Source organism: Chanos chanos, chromosome 7 (assembly GCF_902362185.1).
Source record: "Chanos chanos chromosome 7, fChaCha1.1, whole genome shotgun sequence".
Taxonomy (NCBI): Eukaryota; Metazoa; Chordata; class Actinopteri; order Gonorynchiformes; family Chanidae; genus Chanos; species Chanos chanos.
This window is the reverse complement of record NC_044501.1, coordinates 10,219,120-10,241,790: the sequence shown is the minus strand read 5'-3', so window position 1 is coordinate 10,241,790 and position 22,671 is coordinate 10,219,120. Positions and strand designations below refer to the sequence as shown.

The 22,671-nt window shown below is 44.8% G+C and overlaps 1 protein-coding gene across 1 annotated transcript in view; it reads left to right on the top strand.

Moving 5' to 3' along the window:
- The window catches only part of LOC115816556 (mitogen-activated protein kinase kinase kinase kinase 4-like), a 47,709-nt gene that overhangs the window by 23,205 nt on the left and 1,833 nt on the right, over positions 1-22,671 (top strand). Inside the window, exons 4-25 of the mRNA XM_030779524.1 lie at positions 3,726-3,851; positions 4,063-4,173; positions 4,592-4,682; positions 5,059-5,189; positions 5,420-5,474; positions 5,811-5,889; positions 6,741-6,916; positions 7,112-7,184; positions 7,607-7,817; positions 8,716-8,877; positions 9,072-9,158; positions 12,526-12,672; positions 14,397-14,497; positions 15,022-15,161; positions 15,402-15,499; positions 17,142-17,317; positions 17,559-17,676; positions 18,135-18,380; positions 20,683-20,800; positions 21,151-21,318; positions 21,708-21,851; positions 22,256-22,390. Coding sequence (XP_030635384.1) covers positions 3,726-3,851; positions 4,063-4,173; positions 4,592-4,682; positions 5,059-5,189; positions 5,420-5,474; positions 5,811-5,889; positions 6,741-6,916; positions 7,112-7,184; positions 7,607-7,817; positions 8,716-8,877; positions 9,072-9,158; positions 12,526-12,672; positions 14,397-14,497; positions 15,022-15,161; positions 15,402-15,499; positions 17,142-17,317; positions 17,559-17,676; positions 18,135-18,380; positions 20,683-20,800; positions 21,151-21,318; positions 21,708-21,851; positions 22,256-22,390 — 2,893 coding nt within the window. The remainder of the gene's footprint in view (positions 1-3,725; positions 3,852-4,062; positions 4,174-4,591; positions 4,683-5,058; positions 5,190-5,419; positions 5,475-5,810; positions 5,890-6,740; positions 6,917-7,111; positions 7,185-7,606; positions 7,818-8,715; positions 8,878-9,071; positions 9,159-12,525; positions 12,673-14,396; positions 14,498-15,021; positions 15,162-15,401; positions 15,500-17,141; positions 17,318-17,558; positions 17,677-18,134; positions 18,381-20,682; positions 20,801-21,150; positions 21,319-21,707; positions 21,852-22,255; positions 22,391-22,671) is intronic.

The following is a 22,671-nucleotide window of genomic DNA, read 5'->3' as shown; positions in this document are numbered from 1 at the left end:
AAGTATTTTTAAGAGAGTTCATCAGTGATAATGTCTTTACTGACGGTCGCTATCATAATCATAAGACCAATAAAATTAAGCCTTGTCTGCATGCCCTTTATCTAAAGTTCATTTGAAACACTGAGAGAATTGTCATTAACAGATAGTCAGTGACACACCGACAGGAAGTCCCATATAAAGGGAGCGGCGGTTTCTCTTTGCCTGTTATTGCAGGACAAGCCCTAAATTCTTCTCTCTAGACTTTGATAGGCAAACTTTACTCTGTGAGAGCAGATAGGAAGTTGGAGAAGTCTTTGCCCTATATCTGGCTACTTAAAACATTCCGACACAAAACCTATATATGCCTACCAGAACACAACCCCCCCCCCCCCCCCCCCCCCCCCAATCTGTTAATGACCATTCTCTCGGTGTTTAAAATGAACTTTACATAAAGGGCATGCAGACAAGGCTTAATTTTATTGGTCTTATGATTATGATCGCAACTGTCAATAAAGACATTACCAGTGATGATGGTAAACTGGTAAACTCTCTTAAAAGGGAGTGACGCTTCCTCTCTCTCAAACTTTACTCTGTGAGAGCAGATAGGGAATATGGAAAACTCTTTGCCCTATATCTGGCTACTTAAGATATTCCAACACAACACCTAAGTATGCCTACCAGAACCCCCCCCCCCCCCCCCCACTTCCCCTCTTCCCAGCAACAGCGTTAAGACAACAAGAATTATAAAATCTGCCCCTCCATAACACGTTAAAGGCGGCATTACACTTTAAAACCTGCTTGCGTCCGATTTGGAAGGTGTATGTCTTTAAGTGGGTGACGTCCTAATGAAGATGCCTGGGATGGCGAGAAAGTATTTAGCACCATCAGAAACCCTGTTAGCAGAGTTCTTTGCTAGACCAGTTTTTCTTTCTTTCTCTCTTTCTTTCTTTCTTTCTTTCTTTCTTTCTTTCTTTCTTTCTTTCTTTCTTTCTTTCTTTCTTTTTTTTTTTTGTAAAACCTTAAAAGTGTTCAGACATGTTGCTGCCACTCCTTATTTACTGCTGTGAATATGGGCCGTCGGTGATGCAGGAGCTTTAGCTGGAGGTGAATGTTGTTGCTCAACGACTTCCTGCTGCGGGCGTGAACGCAGCACGCAGCACTGCTCACTCAACCCTGTTCCAGCTCTGGAGGTTTGTTACTGTTTACAGGTAGCTAAAAAAAAAAAAAAAAAAGAGTAAACAAAACCTGACCTAATAAAGTCATGCTCTTTCTGAGCAATAACGTGCGTCTTTACGAAGAGTAAAGGGGAGTCGGACCAGCGGCCGCGCCCCGGCGCAGGTACCAGTCCCCGCCCGCCTGCTCGCGTGGTTTTCGGGCCCCCGCGGGGCCCTGAGCCGTGAGTCAGCGAGCAGCTTGGGGTTAAAGCGCTTGTGGATCACTTCTCCAGGCTGCACGTGTGCGGTGACCCAGTTTCCCAAGCCTGCTCAACATATTCCAGGACTCAAACATGCATACACACACACACACACATACGCCTACTTACTTACACACACACACACACACACACACACACACATATGCAGATCTTCAATGGAAGAGTCAGGGAAAACGTTTCTTTCTCTTCTGTTTTTTTTTTTTTTTTTTCCTCCCCCCTCCCTCACCAGTCCTGTCCTCCGTGGACTGTACGCTGGTTCTCAGTCACCTCAGATGCTCCCCCCCACCTCTTCTCCTCCTCTCCTGCTGCAGTAGCGCTGCGTCGAACTCCCGCTCAGCTCTGGCCCTCAGCTCTCTCAGGGCTAAGAAAGCGCATCCGCTCAAAGCCGCTTGTGTTTGTCTTGGGAGGTTCAAGACAGGTTTGAAGGCTTTTCTTTTGCTTTTTTTTTGTCCCAAGCGCTTTACCGCTTGTTTACAGTGCCAGAGCCCATCTAAGTCCATTCCTTTGTCTCCTAATCCCTGCTTTTTAGGTTTCTCAGAGGTTATCTGAGAAGATTGCGTCGCTCTACTCGTCTTACATGGCGCACCTGCAATCCGACGGTGCGCTCCGACAACGACCGCGGTCGCGTGACGTTGTAGCGTGGAGGTTTTCTCGCTCGAGAGGAGTCGTACGTACATACAGCTGGAGGAAGCATGAACCAGCAGAGATGGGAGAGTGGACGTGGGTGGGGGGTGGGGGGAGACTTACCACGAGGTGATGTCATCTTGTGTGACACCATCATGGCCGCCTATACAAAAACCAGTTCCACCAGCTCTCCTCTTGTCCCGCAGTTAGCATGGAAAGCTAGTCAGGGAGTGGTAGTGCGTTTTTCTCATTGAGATAAAGCATCTGAAACTCTCGCGCTAATTTAGCCTCACTTAAGGATGAAAAACGAGGATGCAGAGAGTGCTCTTTCCTCTCGGAGTTGTCAGCTCTGTCTTTAATTTAAGGCACATGATGGTGTAATTCAAAACACACTGTTTTTCGAGAGCACATGAGGCCATCCTGCTGGTGGTCGACTTTCACAATGGCATTTCTCATTACAGAGCTGCAGTACAGAAACCATAAAGCGGTATCTGGGCGGATTGTTCTGGTCCCGTGACGATGAAGTCAGAACGAACCATTTTAACTGTAATCATTAGACTGTTTAATGACTGAAGAGTTCTTTATGTTGAAACTATGAACAGACTGGTTTTTGTGCACAAATGTACTGTACTGGTGATTTAAAAATGAGTTTCTCAGGCTAATCAAGGTTTTTTTGTTTTTCTTTAAAAACTTAGGAACTGATTGTTTGGGAAAGTAATCATGTTTTGACTGTAACCTCTTTTGTTTTGCCTGTGTGGATTGAATTGTGATTGTAAAATATGCATACACACAGAAACAGACACACACACACACACACACACACACACACACACACACACATAGAGGGAGATTGTTCCTTGTACGGGACCTTGAGCAAGAGTTAAAACAGAGACAATTTTGTCAGCACCGCCAGAGAAAGTAAAAAGTCACGCAACTCACTCATGAACTTTGTACCAATAGTTTGAGTATCGCATCATTCCACGACCATCATCTTCATTATTACCAAACGAGTGAACAAATCAACATCAGATAATGGTGATTCGGAAGTATTATCTTATTGACACATCGCTTATGAAACTGAAGTCGGTGAGGTACAACCGCAGATACACCCGACCTAAACCTAAAGCTAATTGACAGCGCGGCTAATTTGATTTGAGCGCGGTTTAAACGGATTAACTCTCCGCATTATTTTGTCATCTTAATGAAAAACGCCTGTAAACTGGAGCCCCCTCGCGCGACACATCTCATCAGCCTTTAATCCTCCTATAAACAGTCCATTAATGAGCTTTAGAGACGGAGCAACAATTTGGATGAAAAAGCGTTTGTTTCCCCAAAGAGCAAGCAGAGAGGTTGTTATCACTCTTCATCTGATGGGTCAGGTCACATGAGACCCCAACTGGGACTGTGTAAATAGAATGCGCGCAAACTCTCTCTCTTTCTCTCTCTCTCTCTCTCTCTCTCTCTCTTTCTCTTTCTCTCTCTCCCCGCCTCTTCCCATGGTTATTGGAGACAATCGCTAACGCTTCCCCACCCTCCCTCTCTCTTTCTCTCCTCCCAACCCCCCCCACCACCCCCACCCGTCTTTCTCCACAACTCTTCCTCTTCACTTTTGTCTGTCTGTCTGTCTGTCTGTCTGTCTGTCTTTCTCCTCCCACCCTACCCCCATCTGTGTGTGTGTTTGGAACAGGATGAAGAAGAAGAGATAAAACTGGAGATTAATATGCTGAAGAAATACTCCCATCACAGGAACATTGCCACATACTACGGTGCGTTTATTAAAAAGAGCCCCCCCGGACACGACGACCAGCTATGGGTAAGTCTGGACGCCGCCCTACTGCACGTTTTAAAACAAAGGCAATGCCGAATTACCATGCTGGTTTTTTTTGTTGTTGTTGTTGTTGTTGTTGTTGTTGTTTGTTGTTTTTCGTTTTTTTTGTTTTTTACCTCTTTTGTTCTTTGGATGTTTTTGTGCTTATTCATTCCTACCTCCCTCTGTCTCTCTCTCTCCCCCCTCTCTCGCTCAGCTGGTGATGGAGTTTTGTGGAGCTGGCTCTATTACAGACCTGGTGAAGAACACTAAGGGGAACTCGTTGAAGGAGGACTGGATCGCCTATATCTCCAGAGAGATCCTCAGGGTGAGTGTCCTCAATTCCCTCTTTTCTTCTTAAGTGCTTTTGCTCTTACTCACTCTCTCCCCCCCCCCGCCCCCCCTTATCACTGCCTTTTCTCTCTAATGCTCTCCGTTTGCCTACACCGAGAGAATTTAAGAGCTTTCTGGAGTCCAGAAAATCTCTCTTCTCTCTCTCTCTGTCTCTGTCTTGCACTCCCTGAGTCTATCTGCTCTTTTCCCCTAATCCCTCAATCGATTTCTTTAATCTTTATCTGGCACTACCTTATTCTCTACCTCCTCATTCTCCAAAAATCATTTTCAACAGCTGTTAACGCAACTGCCTACCTTTTGACGTCTCCATTCACTGACTCCTCTCACGGAAACTCTGTTTGAAACGTGGTGTCAGTTGGTTTTTTGTGTGTGTGTTTTTTTTGTGTGTTCAGGGTCTAGCACACCTACACGCACACCATGTCATCCACCGTGACATCAAGGGTCAGAATGTGCTGCTGACGGAAAACGCAGAGGTCAAACTGGGTGAGTCACGAGACCCCGTAACGCGTCCTCAGGCAAAAACCAGAACGGTCACGTCTCAAAGCTCAAATCAACCACTCAAACCAGCTTAGGCTTGGGTTTTATTCGGATGTTTGCTCACTTATTTTTGAGAGACAGGACAAAGCCAACAATGGTTTCAACTTACAAAAAAATAAACACACGCACACACTGGCACATAGACAACGGTAAATCAAATCTAGAGGACCACGTCAACAAGCGCTACTCAAGGTGCAATCCAACAATAGTTACAACTAAGCAACAGAAGAATATACATGAACTAAAAAAAAGAAAACACACATGTTGTGTGCGTTTGTTATGACCTGTTTTTAATCGACGTGCTTTGTGACGTGCTTTGCAGTGGACTTTGGCGTGAGCGCCCAGCTGGACAGGACCGTGGGACGTAGGAACACGTTCATAGGGACCCCGTACTGGATGGCACCAGAGGTCATCGCCTGTGACGAAAACCCTGACGCCACCTACGACTACAGGGTAAGACTCTATGAAACTCATAGGATTATTGGGGGAAAGATGACTAAGCCCCCGCGATCCTAATCCGTCCCTAATGTGTGTTTCTGAGACACTTTGTCTTTCCTGTAGACCCGTTATCTCTGAGAGGTAGCTAGAGTCTAAGAAGAGCTAGTTGTCCAGCCTGCTGGCTGCAGCTTAAAGCTAAAGTTGTTGTGAGTTCAGAGTTTGACTGTGTGTAAACTCTTTTACAGAGTGACTTATGGTCCTGTGGGATCACGGCTATTGAAATGGCTGAAGGAGCTCCACGTATGTATCTCTCTCACACACACACACACACACACACACACACACACTCTTATTTTTCAACCCCTTTATTCACTCTCAATTTGTAGTGGTTCACTAAGTCTACTGATCCGTCAGGAGTGGATATTGAGAGTGTAACTGAGGCTCACTCGCTCTCTGTCTCTCTCGCTCTCTCTCTCTCTCTCTCTCTCTCTCTCCCCCTCTCTCTCTCTCTCCATTGCACTACATTTTCCCTCTCATATCAGTGTTTTCATTTCATCCCACTGTGCATTATTAGCTCCAGCTGGCCTCCGATTGATCTGTGTGTGTGTGTGTGTGTGTGTGTGTTCTGTCTTTCAGCGCTGTGTGACATGCATCCAATGAGAGCGCTCTTCCTCATTCCCAGAAATCCTCCTCCACGACTGAAGTCCAAGAAATGGTACGTTTCTGTTTAAAGTGTCTTTTTTGTTTTGGTTTTGTTTCTTTTGTTTCTCATTTAAACAGCTTGACCTAAGAGGTACTAAAACAGGAGAGCTCCTCGCACCAAGGCCGACAAGCGTCTGAGACGGCAAGTTTTCAGTCAGTATTCCATAATAATAACAACTCCAGTCGTTCCGGAGAGTTCTGTCGACGCGAGCAGCATTTTGTTTTATCAGCCGCTTCGCATTGGATTAAAACCGTAAAAAAACCCGTTTAGCTGAACGAGTCACCAAAAAGTTACCGACTCAAGAGTTGTGCTTTTCCTGTTTCTTTGTTCGTCTAAGTGCGCTCTGTTTCTCTGATTGTGCTGTTTCTACGACTGCTCTGTTTGTCGAAGCAGCTGCGACACACCTGCGTTGGCTAGTTTTGCAGGCACGCGGCTTAGCCCGGCACGCGCGCGTGTTTGAGGGGAGAGAAAACCTAAAGCGCTGAAATATTCTTTTCCACTCTTGTCATAATTGGCCTTCACTTCTGAAACTTTTCACACATGAAAGGTTTTTGCAGAGTTTCCATGATACAAGCTCAAAAGAACCTGCTCTCCAATGTCTCATCCAATGATGCTCAACTCATTTGACCTGACTGGTTTTTTTGTTAGGGTTTTTTTTTTTTTAACGTAACTGAATGATGCATTTCCAATTCTGGGAACCAAAAAGGTTGAGATGTGAAATTTTTTACCTTGAGTCACACATTCGTGGCTCTGCCTTTAATTCGTGGCTCTGCCTTTAAAATTTCTATTGCCGCGGTGGGGCTCTCCCCTGTCTCCCATCTCCTCATAACTTTTGGTCTCTTCCCTTTCCTCTTCCTCCGCAGGTCTAAGAAATTCTTCAGCTTCATTGAGAGCTGTCTGGTGAAGAACTACACCCAGAGACCACCCACCGAGCAGCTTCTGAAACATCCCTTCATCAGGGACCAGCCCAACGAGAGACAGGTCCGCATTCAGCTCAAAGACCACATCGACCGCACCAAGAAGAAGAGAGGGGAGAGAGGTGAGGGCCTCAGATGACCAGAGCGTTTTACCCCCCAGGAGAGAAGACCTGTCAGATATTTCTTTTCTCCGAAAACCACAGTCATGTCATATTAACTTAGTGTGGACAAAAGGCCCAACAAAAGGACAGATTGTTAATTGTAAAAGGTTTGGAAAATGTGGAAAATGATTTTGACCGATGACTTATCCCTTGCAGATGAGACAGAATACGAGTACAGTGGAAGTGAGGAAGAGGAGGAGGAAGCCCCTGAACAGGAAGGAGAGCCAAGGTGTGAAACCGTTAAACGGACACATTGAACTTATGTACACTTTGAACACATTGAATCTGTGTATGAAGTCCTTACTCAGAGCTGTTACCTTACACTCTGCTATTAACCACTTTCTTTAAGTGTATGAAGCAGCTGATCCCTTCACTGTCATAAAATCACCCTCCTAAATGCCATTTTAACTGTCAGATCTCTTTTTACCAGCATCTCCAGTAAAACACTTTTTTTTTCTTTAAGTTTTCCTTTGTTGAATTTTGCAAGAGATATTTCAGAGACTCCTTTGAAACACTGGCCCTATGCACCTGACCACTGATCCTGGGTCAGTCTCAATAGGTACTCATAATGGATCAAAGTGAAGCCAGAGGGTTATCTGAACAGTGTCTGAAATCTCTCCTCTGTCCTCCCCTGCTCTATCCTTTGTGTAGCTCCATCGTGAACGTACCCGGGGAGTCGACGCTCCGGCGAGACTTCATCCGTCTGCAGCAGGAGAACAAGGAGCGTTCGGAGGCGCTGAGGAGGCAGCAGCTCCTGCAGGAGCAGCAGCTCAGAGAGCAAGAGGAGTACAAGCGTCAGCTGCTGGCTGAGCGGCAGAAACGTATCGAGCAACAGAAGGAGCAGAGAAGGAGGCTGGAGGAGGTAAGAGTTACCGTGGAAACAAAGGAAGAGGAGGTCGAGTGGAAGGAACAGAACTGTTGTCTTGTTGCCCCCCCCCCCCCCCCCGTACATCTCTATGGCAGGACGCAGCAGAAAGACATAGAGATTATGTGTGTCTGAGGAACAGAGAAATAGCTCTGCTATTATTGCGTTTATCATACTCAGCATGTGAGTGTGTATGCACGTGCATATATGTCTCTTCTTGCTCTGCAAGACACAGTGTGTGTGTGTGTGTGTGTGTGTGTGTGTGTGTGTGTGTGCTCACATGCAGCTGGATGTCCTTATTGGTCTGTCCGCGTTTGAATGCGTGTGTTGTTAATGCTCCCTGTTGCTGTCGCGGTTTGTGAAGAGGTTAATGGCCGGGCCTTGGAGACTCTTATTTTTTCTATAATGAGGCCTGGGCTTTATGAAGTGGACCGTGGAGGGTCAGAGAACTGGGAGGCCCCATTACGTTCCTCTTTCATCGTCAACAGAGACATACTGCTGCTAGATCGCGATCTGCCCCGTGTTTGTTTATGAAAATTACCGGCTGTGTGTATGCATGTGCGCGTGTGTGTTTATGCCTGCATTTTTGTGTTTGTTTGGTTTTACCGTCTATCTATGATTGATCGCTTCATTTTGCAAAGCTGTAATGCGTATTTCACGATACACACTGAAAACTTAACCGAAGGGGAAAAAAGTACCACACAGGCCCATCCCTGTTTTAAAAAATATGCATTCCCTGGAAAGAAGGCCTGGTATGTCTTGTTTGTGGTAAATGCCTTTGTAGTCCTCAACATTAAAAACAACAACAATGACAAAAACAAAACTTTTTTTCTTGTCCTTTTGTGGTGATCCTTACGCCGTCTGCTCACTGTTGCCCCCTACTGTTGTGACGTAGCAACAACGGCGTGAGCGCGAGATGAGGAGGCAACAGGAGCGAGAGCAGAGACGAAGGGAACAGGAGGAGAAGAGAAGAATCGAAGAGATGGAGCGCCGGCGGAAAGAGGAGGAGGAGCGCAGAAGAGCCGAGGAGGAGAAGCGAAGGAGCGACCGCGAGCAGGTAAATAACTTTCTTCGTATTGCAGTTGCAAGCTTCAGAGTCTGAAAGATCTTCTCCTCTAACCCCAAGATCCCTCTGTAGAGTCTACTGACAGTAGTATAGTTTTCACGCTGTGCTAAAATGTCTGCAGGTCCTGTAGAAATGAACTCTCTCTTTTTTTTCTTTCTCTCTCCTTCTCTCTGTACGATTGACAGGAGTATATCCGTCGCCAGCTGGAGGAGGAACAGAGACACCTGGAGATCCTGCAGCAGCAGTTACTCAATGAGCAGGCCAAGCTACTGGTAGGAACTGTCCTCCACCTTTTGTCTGTAACTGCATGGTCGACGCTTCCGTGCGTAGATAGTTGACGGCTTCAGTTTTATTGTCTAGCACTTTTTGAATGTACAGTACCAATGCTATTCAGCCTGAGAACAATACCGTCCAGGGTCAGTCTGGTATGTGTTGACAACACATAAATGTATAGAAGACATAGTATTTGTTTTTTGTTTCTTTTATAGAAAGAGGTTCAGCAGATAGCATCTTCAAACGGACTGTGCAAATTTCAAATGCACTATTGTGAAATCGTCATAGTTAATGAGTTACCTACTCTGTTGTGCTGAAAAAATTGTTCGTCTTTGTTTAAAAAAAAAAAAAAAAAAAAAAAAAAAAAAGTCGTACGATGAAGTCATTAGGAAATGCCTTTCAGGGCGAGAGGGGGGTTTCCCACTATTCTGGGCAGGCCTCCCTGCCTACACGGCCAGGCGTGAGAGAGTGGTCTCTACTTGGAGCGCTGTTTACATTGTAAAATGCCTCTTTGTCCTTGGGGACAAGAGGGAAGCAAGTTAAAGTGCAGCCGTTGTAAACAAGCATAAATGATACTCCCTGTGTGTCTCTTTTTTTTTTTTTTTTTTTTTTTTTTGGGCTTTGCCAACCCTAACTATCTATCAGTGAAGCGACATGACTATTTTAACTGTCCATTCAACCTCCGAATTATTCACCACTAGGTTAAACCATTGTAGGGGGCATGAAAATATAGCTCTTTCTCAGGTCACAAAAATTCCAAAATATATTTATAAATATAATGTATAAATATTGGTGGAGTTAATAAGTTATGCTCTGCCAAACAAAGAAATTAAATGACATTTCGATGGATTATCCTCCTGGTTCTGCGTTCTCTTCGAAAACTCGGTCGTGACGTAGTTAGGTTAGCGTCTCTTCGATATTAATCTTCCAGTTGTTTTATCCGTGTAGGTGTCTTCTGCGGCCGCCGGAAGGCTTTCAGCCATATCACATTTTATTAATCCTTTTTTCCGCATATTTTTGTCCCGTTCCTGTCAGGAGTTCAAGTTCTAATGTCTTTAGCCACAGGGCGCTCGTCACCCGGTCAGTCAAATACAGCATCTGAAAAGTTAGCTTTTTCCGCTAGCCTAACCTGCTACACACACAGGACACCCCCCCCCCCCCCCCCACCAGAGAATGCACAGTTGTGTAGTGCTGACATGAGGCTTTGGGTTTGAGCGGAGCTGCGTTCTGTGCCTCAGGAGTACAAATGGAGGGAACTGGGTGAACAACGCAAGGCGGAGAGGCTCCAGAGACAGTTACAGCAGGAGCAGGTCTACCTGCTCTCTCTCCAGCAGCAACAACAACAACAACAGCAACAACAAGCTTCAGACAGGCCCAAAGCCCCACTATCTCAACCCTCAGACTGGACTAAACCACCAAAGACCCAGCCCACAGAACAGACTGAATCCCAGCTGACCCAGATAGCCAATCAGTTAAGACTCTCGCAGACCAAGTCGCTAGACGAGACCCTGCGCGGAACCGATCTATCGACTGACGATACCAAAGCTCCAGAGGGAGACCCTTCAGGTCTGACTAGCCCCGCATTCACTGGGTCTCAGCCCCCAGATGGGATTAGCCCTCTGCGCATCCAAACCGACGATGAGACTTCAGACCCTTTAATCCCGCCCCCCGAGGCCAGTGGCCCAGTCTCTGAAGCCGAGCCAATCGGAGAGGTGATTGCCCGTTGCTCCGCCCACAGCTGTCTGGCTGCTTTTGGCTGTTGAAGCTGGCATCCCAATTGTTTGGCATGAGAGATTAGTGGTTGTGAGAGAAGCAACCTCCTGGTTTTCTTTTACCGCATGTGTACACGCTTTCTGTTTATTACTTTGTCATGCCCTTTAGAGTCTGTTTCTCGCACACCTCCCTCGACTTGATTAATTTTGGCCAATTTGTCATACACTCTGAACTGAATGATTGCAGTCAAGCAATATATTGCATATTATTTTTACGTGGTTTGAAAATTGGTTAACCAGCCATTCCACTTTCTGCTGACTGCCCTACCATTTGAGTGTGGAAAGAAAACCATGTCACTCACAAGATTTGACTTTTTTTGTTGACAGTTCGTGCCTGCTGTCTGCTTATTTTTTCTGTTTGTACTAAAATTTCTTTACATGCAACAGCTCTGTGACCTTCAAGTGTACATTTGAAGAGCATTCTTGGCCTTGTTCATGTAAATTCATAACCGTTTTATTTTTAGCAGATAGGCTAGGCACTAAAAGCGTTACCGCCTACATCCAAATCATTCTTGGTGGGGGGGGGGGAGGGGGCCTCAGCGCATGGCTTTTCGTCTCAACTAGTCCAAGTCGTTCAGCGACTCATTAAAAGAAATTGCTTGGCTTGGGGAGTCCCTCTTCTGGTTTTCCAGGCTCTAATTAGTAGCCCGAATGAAAGATTAATCCAAATTACCCCCATTTACAGGGGCCCTCGATTAACAACATTGGATTGGCCTTTGCAAGACGGATGATTCTAAGTCTGGTCCACTGCTCAGTGTTATAATTTCTGTCATTTATTTCGCCGGTTTGCTTGCGGCACCGTATCGCAAAATTCCCGCGATGATTTGCCGAAGTCTTTCGCTCGTCTAGTTTCGCTCCGAATGGTCCTGGATCCGCCGCGCTTGTTTTATACAGACTGTCAACGTGCGGGAACGCCGCCCCGCGTGTTGTCCGTTTCCAAACGGCACCTTGGTCACGGTTGTGTTCGGTAGACTTTTAACATAACACGATGACGGAATCGTCATAACACGATGACGGAATCGTCCACTCCTGGAGGTCACACTAGCACCCCAGGCCTAAGGATGTTTGTCTTTGATGGATTTTTTTTTTTGAGTTAACACATCTCTTCTCATTTAGTTTTGAGCATGAGATCACCTCAGACGTTTTTTTTCCTTATTTGAACTGGATTGTCTTGAGCCGCTTGTGTGAGTAACGAATAGTTTATAGTCAGCGCAATCTTTTTTTTTTTTTTTTTTTTTTTTGTCAGCGCCAATTTTGCAACATATTACTATCTTTATCTTTCATAATCAAGTCCAGCCTTAAGCACCCAGCGCAGAGTTGGCTCAAGCGCAAGCCAGAGAGAAAAAAAAAAAAAAAAGAAAAGAAAAAAAGAAAACACTCTGTGCTAACACAACTTTTGTTGGCCGCATTATCATTCCTCTTTTAACCCGTTCCCGTCCCCCTCTCAGTCGGGCATGAAAACACGCATGGTGTCTGCTGGCCGACCGACGGACCGCCCGACCCCCGACGTCGTCCCCGACGTTGGCGTGACCTCGTCGCTAATCCTGTCTGTTTTTACCCCCCCCCCCCCCCCACCTTTTTGTGTCCCTCCCAGGCTGACGAAAGGTATCGCAAGAGCGTTCAGGGCTCCCCTCAGACCGCACCTCCCAAACAACCCCCCGTGCCTCCTCGCTCCGAACAGCCCTACTCTAACGGGAACTCCTCTGAACTCCCCGGCATGCACAGGCCCATGGACCCACAGGTAACCACGGTGACCCCACCCCAACCTCTTCCCAGTCACCGATTTTCTGTGTCCGTGTAGGTTTACCCATAACTCTTTTCAGGACAGAGTCTTTATTGAATCTGAATTGGTTGTATATGTCTCAGAGGACCAGTTTCAGTCTGTGTTTTCTCTGACGTGATCTGACACGAACATACGGACAGACACGTCATAGAGAAACAGACGGAAGAGACAGATTGATTAATTGATTTCGTACTTGCCGCAAAGATAATATAAAAATTTCCTCTCATATTTTAAGTTGTGTCTTATTGACTTGAGTGGTAACGTGAATCAAAACACATTGAATCTGAACTCCGTATTTACTGGTTATGTGTATTAGTTATTTCCACGTATGTGTTGTGTAGAGAGAGAGAGAGAGAGAGAGTGTGTGTAAATGTGTCTCTGTGTGTGCATGCGTATAACCCACTCTCTTCATTGTCATCATCTCTGTACCTGAGTCTATGGTCACTGCCTTGCTCTGTCTCACCGTGTCTGAACCCCCCCCCTTGTTTGTTCTCTTCCACCCCCCCCCTCCCCCCCGGAAAGGTACAGTGGTCCCATCTAAAGAGCAGCGGTGCCCCCCCCGTGTCTCGCTCCCATTCCTTCAGCGACCCCGTTCCTAATCTTTCACAACACCACCACCGCCCTCAGGAACCCCATCACCACCAACACCATCACCCAGTGCACCCCGTACGTTCCGACCCGCAGCCCCACTCACAACCCAGAGCCTCCGACCCTACCGAGGCGGCCCCCGGCGAGGAGGTTCCTCCCAGGGTAAGGACGGAATTCCGGGGATGGGCAACCCCCCCCCCCCCTTCTCCCGCCCCGAGCTGCAGCCTCGGGAGGAATGGGTTTTTGGGGGGGGGGGTTTTTGTGGAAGGTCATGTAGAGACACCGAATTAAGAGTGTAGCGCAAGGTGTCGTGGTGACCTGTAGCATTCTTTCTTTGGATAATATACCAAAAAAAAAAAAAAAAGGCCTGTTTCTGTCAAAAAAAATAGCTCCACCCAGGAGCATTTTTGTTGTTTTAAACTTTTCCAGGTGTTTTTTTTTTGTTTTTGTTTTTTTAAACATTAGGCTGTTGTAAGAGTGTTTCCCCTCATAGAAATATTTTTTGTGTATAGTAGCTTTACATTTAGTGTCTGGAACTGATAGCTCTAATGAAACTCGAAGACAAACAGCCAGTGAAGAGGTGTAATCCTATTGGAAGGAGAGCTTTTTATTCCTCTCTTAACGCCACCATACCTGAGCGCGTTTGTCTGTTGGCACGTCTCTGTCTCTCTCTTTCTCCTTGCCTGCCACTTCACTGCGTTCTTCAGCTATGTTCAGGGCGGTGGCTGTGGCATCAAGACACCCTGTCAACGTTCTCTTCCGCTGTAAACAAGAGGTTTCTAATTAATTCTGTGCACTGCTTTGACTAACTTCAACCGCTCTTTCATACCGTCGTATCTGAGAGAGATTAGAATTTGTCTTTTTTTTTTTTTGTCTATCAGAGATGAAGGTGGCGAGGAAATGAATTCTGGGATTAGCTTCTTAAATTTAAAGATATGAAACTAGTTTTTTTGTTTTTTTTTTTCCGCTGCGATTACGGGAAGAAAAGTGCTAGGGGTTTGGGGTTGAGCTTTTGTGTTCTGGCGATAGCTTTGCATCTTGTTGCCTGGGGTTTCATGACATTTAAGAGATTATGTAAATGTTTTCTCCGGAAGGTTCCCGTGAGGACGACGTCTAGATCGCCCGTGCTTCAGGACTCCCCTCTTCAGATTGCCGGCCAGCAAAACAGCCAAGCTGGACAGAGGCTTGGAGGAAGGTAGCGCATCCATCCTCTTTCCTTTTTTCCTTTGTAGTGCGGAGAACAGACAAAGATTTTAATTTCAGGTATGGCCACATAGTAAGTGGAAACATATTATGCAGTTGGTTTTATGGAAATGAGACAGAAAATGTAGAAAGTCAGTGACTGTTGTTTTGCATGAAAGTGGGGAAAAGAGAGAGAGAGAGAGGGGGAAAGAGAGAGAGAGGGAGTGGGAGAGAGAGAGAGAGGGAGGGAGAGGGAGATTTGTTTATTTATTTTATTTATTTATGTTTTGTTTGTTTATTCAGCATACACTCTCATCTGGAGTGAAGCAGAAGAAGTGCATTAATGTTGAGTAGAAGAGAAATAACAATTTGTAACCTTCAAGTAAATAACCTTCTTATTAAAAAAAATTGCTGGCAATAGTTCAGGAAGATTTTTTTTTTTTTTTCCCGTAAAGCACTGCAGTCGTTGTAATTTGGGTTGATCTGAGACCAAGTGGAGGTAGGAAACTGACTGCTGTCTGCTTCGATTCCTAACAGTAACGCAGAGCCTCGTCTGCTGTGGGACCGCGTGGAGAAGCTCACTCCCAGACCAGGCAGTGGAAGTTCATCTGGCTCCAGCAACTCCAGCTCCCAAACTGGTTCTCAGAGCGGCTCGGGGGAGCGGTTCAGAGTCCGATGTACGTCACAACGTCTCTTTCACTCATTCACAAACACACATTCTCACACGCACACACACACAAACACACACACACACACAGGCACACAGGCACGCACACACACAAGCGTGCTATGAAGCTCTCGAGGGTTCGAGAGCCCTTGTCAACGTACACAAGTCATGTAACGATTCTATCACAGGACACAATGCTGAATGTAGTCCATGTCTTTCTTCAATGCTAATGTTCACTCGTTGCTTTTAGCTTCTTCAAAGTCCGAGGGGTCTCCACTGCAGCGGCCGGAGAATGCCGTGAAGAGGCCGGAGGAGAAGAAAGATTTTGTTAGACCTAGCAGACCTGCTGTGAGTCGTCTTTCATTTAAAGAAAAAAAAAAAGAAGAAAAAACGTTTAATGAAACTGTTCCCTCCTCTGTTGCCTTAACATTTATTTGCTTTTCTCTCTTTATCTGAGGTATCAGACCATTATCTCATTACTGTGATAATTTAGAAACAGACGCCCGAGGGTTCTTAACAGTGTTAAATTGCACAGTGGTTTCTATAATCCACTCGAGTGATCCAACAAGGCTTGTTTCGTACGTGTCATTATAAAAGAGCAAATGGGGCCTGTTTACTATGCTGACAGAAAACTCTACAAAACTTGTGCGTATTCTCAGACTTAGCAAACTTAGACTGGTCGCTCACTTCTCTTTAATTATTCTCACCTTTCGGATTTTCCGCTGACTGTTTATGGTCTTTTCGGTATGCAAACTGTCCCATCCCGTCGGGTGGCTCAATGTGAAATCTTTAGGGAGATGTGGTAAGCCCATATAAAGAACACAGCCGCCAATTGGGGGTGAGGGTGGGGGTAGGGGGGCGCGCAGTGTATTGGTTATTTGTTTTACCATACACTGCAGGGGGAGGCTTCTCAAAAGTTGGCCTCATTGAAATGATAAGTTTTCCCTGCCCTCACAGCTCTCATGCCATCCTCTGTCTGAGACGTCTCTAATTGGCTCCTGCACATCTGACACCGCTTGCTCCACAGAGGAGCCCGTTTTAAATCTCCATATTTTTGAACATCGCCAGACGCGTGGTGATTTTAAGTAAAAGGCAGATGAAGGGGCCGAGACTCATTTAATGCCATTCATGTATTCATGGTCTCGGAGTTCGCCCGTCTGACGGGCTGAAAACTCAGCGTGTGCCCTTAGCTGTGAGTGAGCATGACACTCCCATTTCTCTATCATGTCAGAATTACAGAGGTTTATTTTAACAAGAGTCCACTGAAGAAAGCATGCATTCAGGAGATGAATAAATTCTTTTTTTTTTTTAAGGTTTTTGAATAAGAATCACACACTTTATATTCAAGCTCAGTCAAGATGTAGGCCAACCTTTCTCGTCATTTTTATAAAGTTTTGTGATCTGAATGACCAACTCTGAGGGTTGCCGTGATGTTTCAGAAAGCATTTAGTCGAATGTAATATAATGTAACAATGTAACAATTTTTAAAGAAGAATTTATTACTGGATATGTTGAATTTTTAATGGTCATTTCTCATAACTGAGTCCAAAGTAACTGACAAACTTTGTACAATTTTAGAAGAGTGTGTGTGTATGTGTATATGTATGTATGTATGTATGTATATATATATATATATATATATATATATATAAGTTTGTCATATATATATACACACACACACACACACACACACACACATATGTATATGTAAATCTGTTGCGATGTGTAAACATTTATTTAAAAGAATAAGATCTGGATCCTGTGTGTGTGTTTTCCATTTTCTGGTCGCTTTCATTTTTTTGCTTTAATCTGACATGAGAACAGTTTTCCAAGTCACAACACGCCCGAAGTTGCCGCATCTCTCGCCGTATTTCTTGCTGTCACCCTTTTACTTTTGATCAGAGGTAGTTGCAGACAGACAAAGTAAAAGGTAGATGTGGCTTATGTTTGACCTTTATTTGTTGTTGTTTTTTTTTTTTCTTCCTCTTAGGATCTCACTGCCCTTGCAAAGGAGCTGAGAGCAGTCGAGGAGGTACGACCTCATCACAAAGTAACAGACTACTCTTCCTCTAGTGAGGACTCAGCCACTACAGATGAAGAGGACGAGGAGGTGGACCAGGAAGTGGCAGATGAGTCAACCTCAGGTGCTGAGGAGTCTAGGGCACGGTAAGCAACAACTTCTTTGTTTGTTTGTTTGTTTGTTTGTTTGATTAGTTAGTTCGGAACTGTACTACATTGTTTCTGCAGTAAAGTCGAAAGACTATACAACACATTTACTACTTTCGGACCGCTTTTCTGTGTTCCGCAAGGCTCTGTGCTGGGCCCGATCCGGTTTTGAATCTTTTTCTTCGTTCTGTAGGATATTATCAGTGAAAGCCTCATTTCTCATCCCCTTTTCTTTGATCAGCCCCTCTAAAATGAGCAATGGAGAGACAGAGTCAGTGAAAACCATGATTGTTCACGATGAGGCCGAGAGCGACCCGGCAACCACACCCTGCAAAGACGGCACTTTAATTGTCAGACAGGTAAGATGAGGGAGGGCACGTTTCCCCTTTACATATGTTTTATGTCTTTGAACTTCACCCCTATGTTTTTGTTACATTTATCCGTTGTCATTTGTTCATCTGTCCTCTCTCTCTGTATGTTCAATGGTTTGTTTCAAGTTCAACGTTTATTACATTAGCTTGATTGTAAACCAAACTTGGATGTGATCTAAACAAATTTCGTTAATGTGTTGTTGCCACAGCAACAGTCTTAAACTTTATTTACCCAAGTTAAATACTTAACTTAGACTCTGATCGGTTCAGACTCTGATTACCTCTCGAGAAGTTTAAATATTTGCCTGTAAAAGGAAAAGAAAAAAAAAAAGAAGAAAAAGAAAAAACAGGCTGAATAACAGCCATGTAGCTGGACTCCAATCTTCACTCCCTGACCTAAACCTGTAGCTGAGTTCAGATTCAACTCTTCCTGTTCTTGATTCCAGAGCACAGGTGACAAAAAACGCATGGCCCCTGGGCCCGGGCCCCAGCCCCAGCCCGGCATGGGCCCCGTTCACACTCACATCCACCCGGAGAGAAACGGCTTTGCAGGCCGCATTCACCTCCTGCCTGATCTCATCCAGCAGAGCCACCACTCCCCCTCCTCCACCTCATCAACCCCTCTCTCATCCAATCATGCCAGTCCCTCCATGTCCCCCCAGACCCCCATGGACAAAGTGAATGCCAACGAGGTATGTCCAACTTACTTGGGCACTCTGACCACTACTGGCTGGCTTCTTCTGGGCAACTCCACTCTGTTTAGTCACTGCCTCTTTACAACCTCATAGCGCCCTCTGTATGTACAGAGAGGAGTGTGCAAGCTTGGCTCCATACTAAGCTTCACAGTTCTCATCCTATGGCGTGCTTCTGTTAAAACTGGACACTAACTCTTGTGTGGTGTTTCTTTGAGTTGTGATAATATGTGTGGAGAACTAGGACAATATTCTTGACCCGCGTTTTCACAGAAAAATGTGGTCAAGCCATTGTATGTGTGTTTCTTTGAAGAGAGAAACATAATGTATTGTTTTTAAACCCAACAGCTTTCTTAAGCCTTAAAAAAAATCCACTGCCTCTCAGACTACAATTACATCAGCCTGACCCCTAGACCCATTCGCTTAACCTGCTAAAATGTCATACACTTCCTCTCTCTCCAAGCAAAATGCCTGGTCACTCAACAGTTTTTTGGGGTTTTTTTTCGAAACCTCCAGACACTTCCCCAAACAGTTTTGACAGTCCTCCGCTTCGACTTGAAATATTTTTCCGTACTGAAACCCATTTCGGATTAGGCAGGGAGACAGGACAGAGTTCAGTACGAGGTCAAAAGAATGTCTGGGAACGAGGCGGGGCAAACAGTCGAGCGACCCTGTCTCTAAACCGTTTTTGGAATAGGGGTTGACGTGGTGGATGTTGATGAAGGATTTGGGCTCTAATTGAGTCTGCGCTGTCCCCTGGAGAGTCTGGTTCCCTGACCTGGTTTCCCATAAGTCTCTGTAGCACGCCCGGACACGCTTGTTCAGCATGTAGTCATCCAAAAGACACAGCTCTGTTAGGAGACCTTTTTTTTTTTTTTTGTATACGTCGACTGAGAAACACGATAGGGTCTGATCATAAATCGTCGGTGTCACTTTGAATACTTTCAAACTATCAAGAGCAATAAATCTGTATTTAATTTCACTTCAATAAGATAACTGTTTAACCATGGGGCAGAAACATTCATTTTATATTTTAATAGAATGTCAAACCCCCAGGCTTTATTTTCTGTAGAATTATTATTACCTCCTGTTTGTTCTCACCATTATTTGGTCTTTTCTTCTAATAATCATCACCATCAATCTCTATGCTTGTGCTTGTCTCCTCTTGAGTCTGTCTAACATTGTGTGTTTGTGCCGACTTTAACCTCCTCAGAGTGCATGCTTTACGCCGTCTGCATCTAATTAGTCTGGTTATTTCCCCTGCAGAATTTACATATTTAAATGAATTTTTGAGCAGATTTGTAGATTAGTGAAATAATTATGCTTTTTGATGTTCTAAAACGGTGTGTAATAAGAGATGATTCTGTTTATGCAGAATTAGCTCATGCATAGCTGTAATTCTCCCCATTGTTGAAGAATAAAACTTTGTAGAATACAAAGAAATGAAAACTATGCCACCAGTCAGTTCAGTTTTCATACAACTCATTAAACTCTAGTTCATCTTAAAATGAAAATATTCAGAGTGAGAAGTGTTTCTAGTAATAGACAGCTTACGTGTTTAAGATGGGCAGACAGGTTACATGTTTAAGATGGGCAGACAGGTTACCTGTTTAAGATGGGCAGACGGGTTACATATTTAAGATGGGCAGACGGGTTACATATTTAAGATGGACAGACAGGTTACATATTTAAGATGGACAGACAGGTTATATGTTTAAGATGGGCAAACAGGTTACATATTTAAGATGGACAGACAGGTTACATGTTTAAGATGGACAGACAGGTAACATATTTAAGGTGGGCAGACAGGTAACATGTTTAAGGTGGACAGACAGGTTATATGTTTAAGATGGACAGACAGGTTACATATTTAAGATGGACAGACAGGTTACATGTTTAAGATGGACAGACAGGTAACATATTTAAGGTGGGCAGACAGGTAACATGTTTAAGGTGGGCAGACAGGTTACGTGTTTAAGATGGAAAGGCAGGTTACATGTTTAAGATGGGCAGACAGGTTACCTGTTTAAGATGGGCAGACGGGTTACATATTTAAGATGGACAGACAGGTAACATATTTAAGGTGGGCAGACAGGTTACCTGTTTAAGATGGGCAGACAGGTAACATATTTAAGATGGACAGACAGGTTATATGTTTAAGATGGACAGACAGGTTACATATTTAAGGTGGGCAGACAGGTAACATGTTTAAGGTGGGCAGACAGTGAATAATCTCAGATATAGGTAAGGACAAAGAGAGGTGACAGTTGTCAGATCTCACATGTTGCTTGTGCTTTTTCAGACTCAGTCTGCCAGTAACACTCTTCAGAAACACAAGTCCTCCTCCTCCTTCACTCCCTTCATCGATCCCCGACTCCTGCCAGTCTCTCCCTCTAGTGGGAGCTCCCTCAACAACATGGGTAAGCACAAAAAAAAACGGTCTCTAACGCGATCTGGGGCTAGACTGTGGTTTTGAGTTGATGCCAATGTTTTTATATTTTGCTGTGTTTCTGACGTACAGCTATTAATAGTCGTAGCATTCACGGATTGTCAACTTTGTCTACTGTAAATATGAGATTTGTAAATATTACGTGTAGGTTCGTCTGCGCTCAGCATTAAATGTACTCTTGTGTAGCTAATACAGTTCAGTGTCTATAATGGACACACTAGAGGGAATTAGCTACAGTAAAAGTTACACACAGTAAAGTGGCGTAAGCCGGTTTAAAGAAACGACACCTGATTTTCCACTACGTTCTGACCACCTGTGCAGGTTTTGGAAACGACGTCCGGATGCAGGACGGCATAAGACAGGACCCGTCACGGAAGGGCTCTGTGGTCAACGTCAACCCGGTCAACACGCGTCCACAGAGTGACACGCCGGAGATTCGCAAATACAAGAAGAGGTTCAACTCAGAGATCCTGTGTGCTGCACTTTGGGGTGGGTAGCTCTGATCGGTGGAGAAATACCTTGTCTAACATCTTTAAAGTATCCGCAGTTGTTTTAGGACTGTCCACACTCTGGCACACCCAGTTTATACTGTTTGGTCATCGAATGCTCGACAAGCCAAATACTAAGGAAGAACGTTTGGAAACAAACAGTCCCCCAAGTCACAGTGTGAGAACTCTTGCATTGTATTTGAGGTATTACTTGAACATACAATGAAGTGAAAACAATGCTTTGCATTATATAGACTCCACAGAATTTCCACTAGCCAGTCTCTCGATATCATTAGCCAGTATCCTGAGCTAGCCAGTCCAAACAACACAGTGGAAACGTAGTTGGTTGTCGTTATGAAATCCACTAACCTGCCTGTTGTACCTCTGTAGGAGTGAATCTGCTGGTGGGAACAGAGAGTGGGCTGATGTTGTTGGACCGCAGTGGACAGGGGAAGGTCTACCCACTCATCAATCGACGACGCTTCCAGCAGATGGATGTTCTAGAGGGCCTCAACGTCTTGGTAACAATATCAGGTAAGAGAGTGTGGTATCAGACCATGGTTTTTTTTCTGCAGGTAAGGCACTCCCTGGGAGACAGGCGTGTCCCAGTCCATAGACTAATTAATCACTTAACCACTTTCAAGGTTTTGAAAACGAAATGAGAGGACTAACTGATACCTTAAAGGAAGATAAAATCTATATACTGAATTGCTTTCCTGGCATGTATGCACCCCTATATAACCTTAGCCATCATTTAAATTTAGGACGCTGCTAGTGGTCGCCCCCATTTCCACCAGTGAAAGGGAATAGATTTAGATGTTTTTTTCTCAAGTGTTGTCTGACTTGAAGCCAAAGAGCGCCGACTTTTTTTGAGGATATGCGATACCATAGTCTCGCTTGCTCTGAGCTGGCTGCGTGTTACCTATGTCCCTACACAGGGAAGAAGAATAAACTGCGAGTTTACTACCTGTCGTGGCTGAGAAACAAGATTCTGCACAATGACCCCGAGGTGGAGAAGAAGCAGGGCTGGACCACAGTGGGTGATCTGGAGGGATGTGTGCATTACAAAGTTGGTACGTGAGAGGAGTGTTTTGGGTGTCTCGAGAAGGTGTTGTGACCGCACGGTTGTAAAAAAAAAAAAAAAAAAATCATTTTTATGACGGGGCATATGTAATAACATAACAGATTGTCCTCGATTTCGTGGGAAGGTGGAAATCCCTTCATATTGTATGAATCATGCATGAGGCCAGACGCCTAAACACACTGAGACCCAAACAATGACAAATCTTGTCGCATGGCCAGCCGCTGTGATTGTACAGCAGATGGAGCCTTTGTCAGTAGACGTTATGACCAA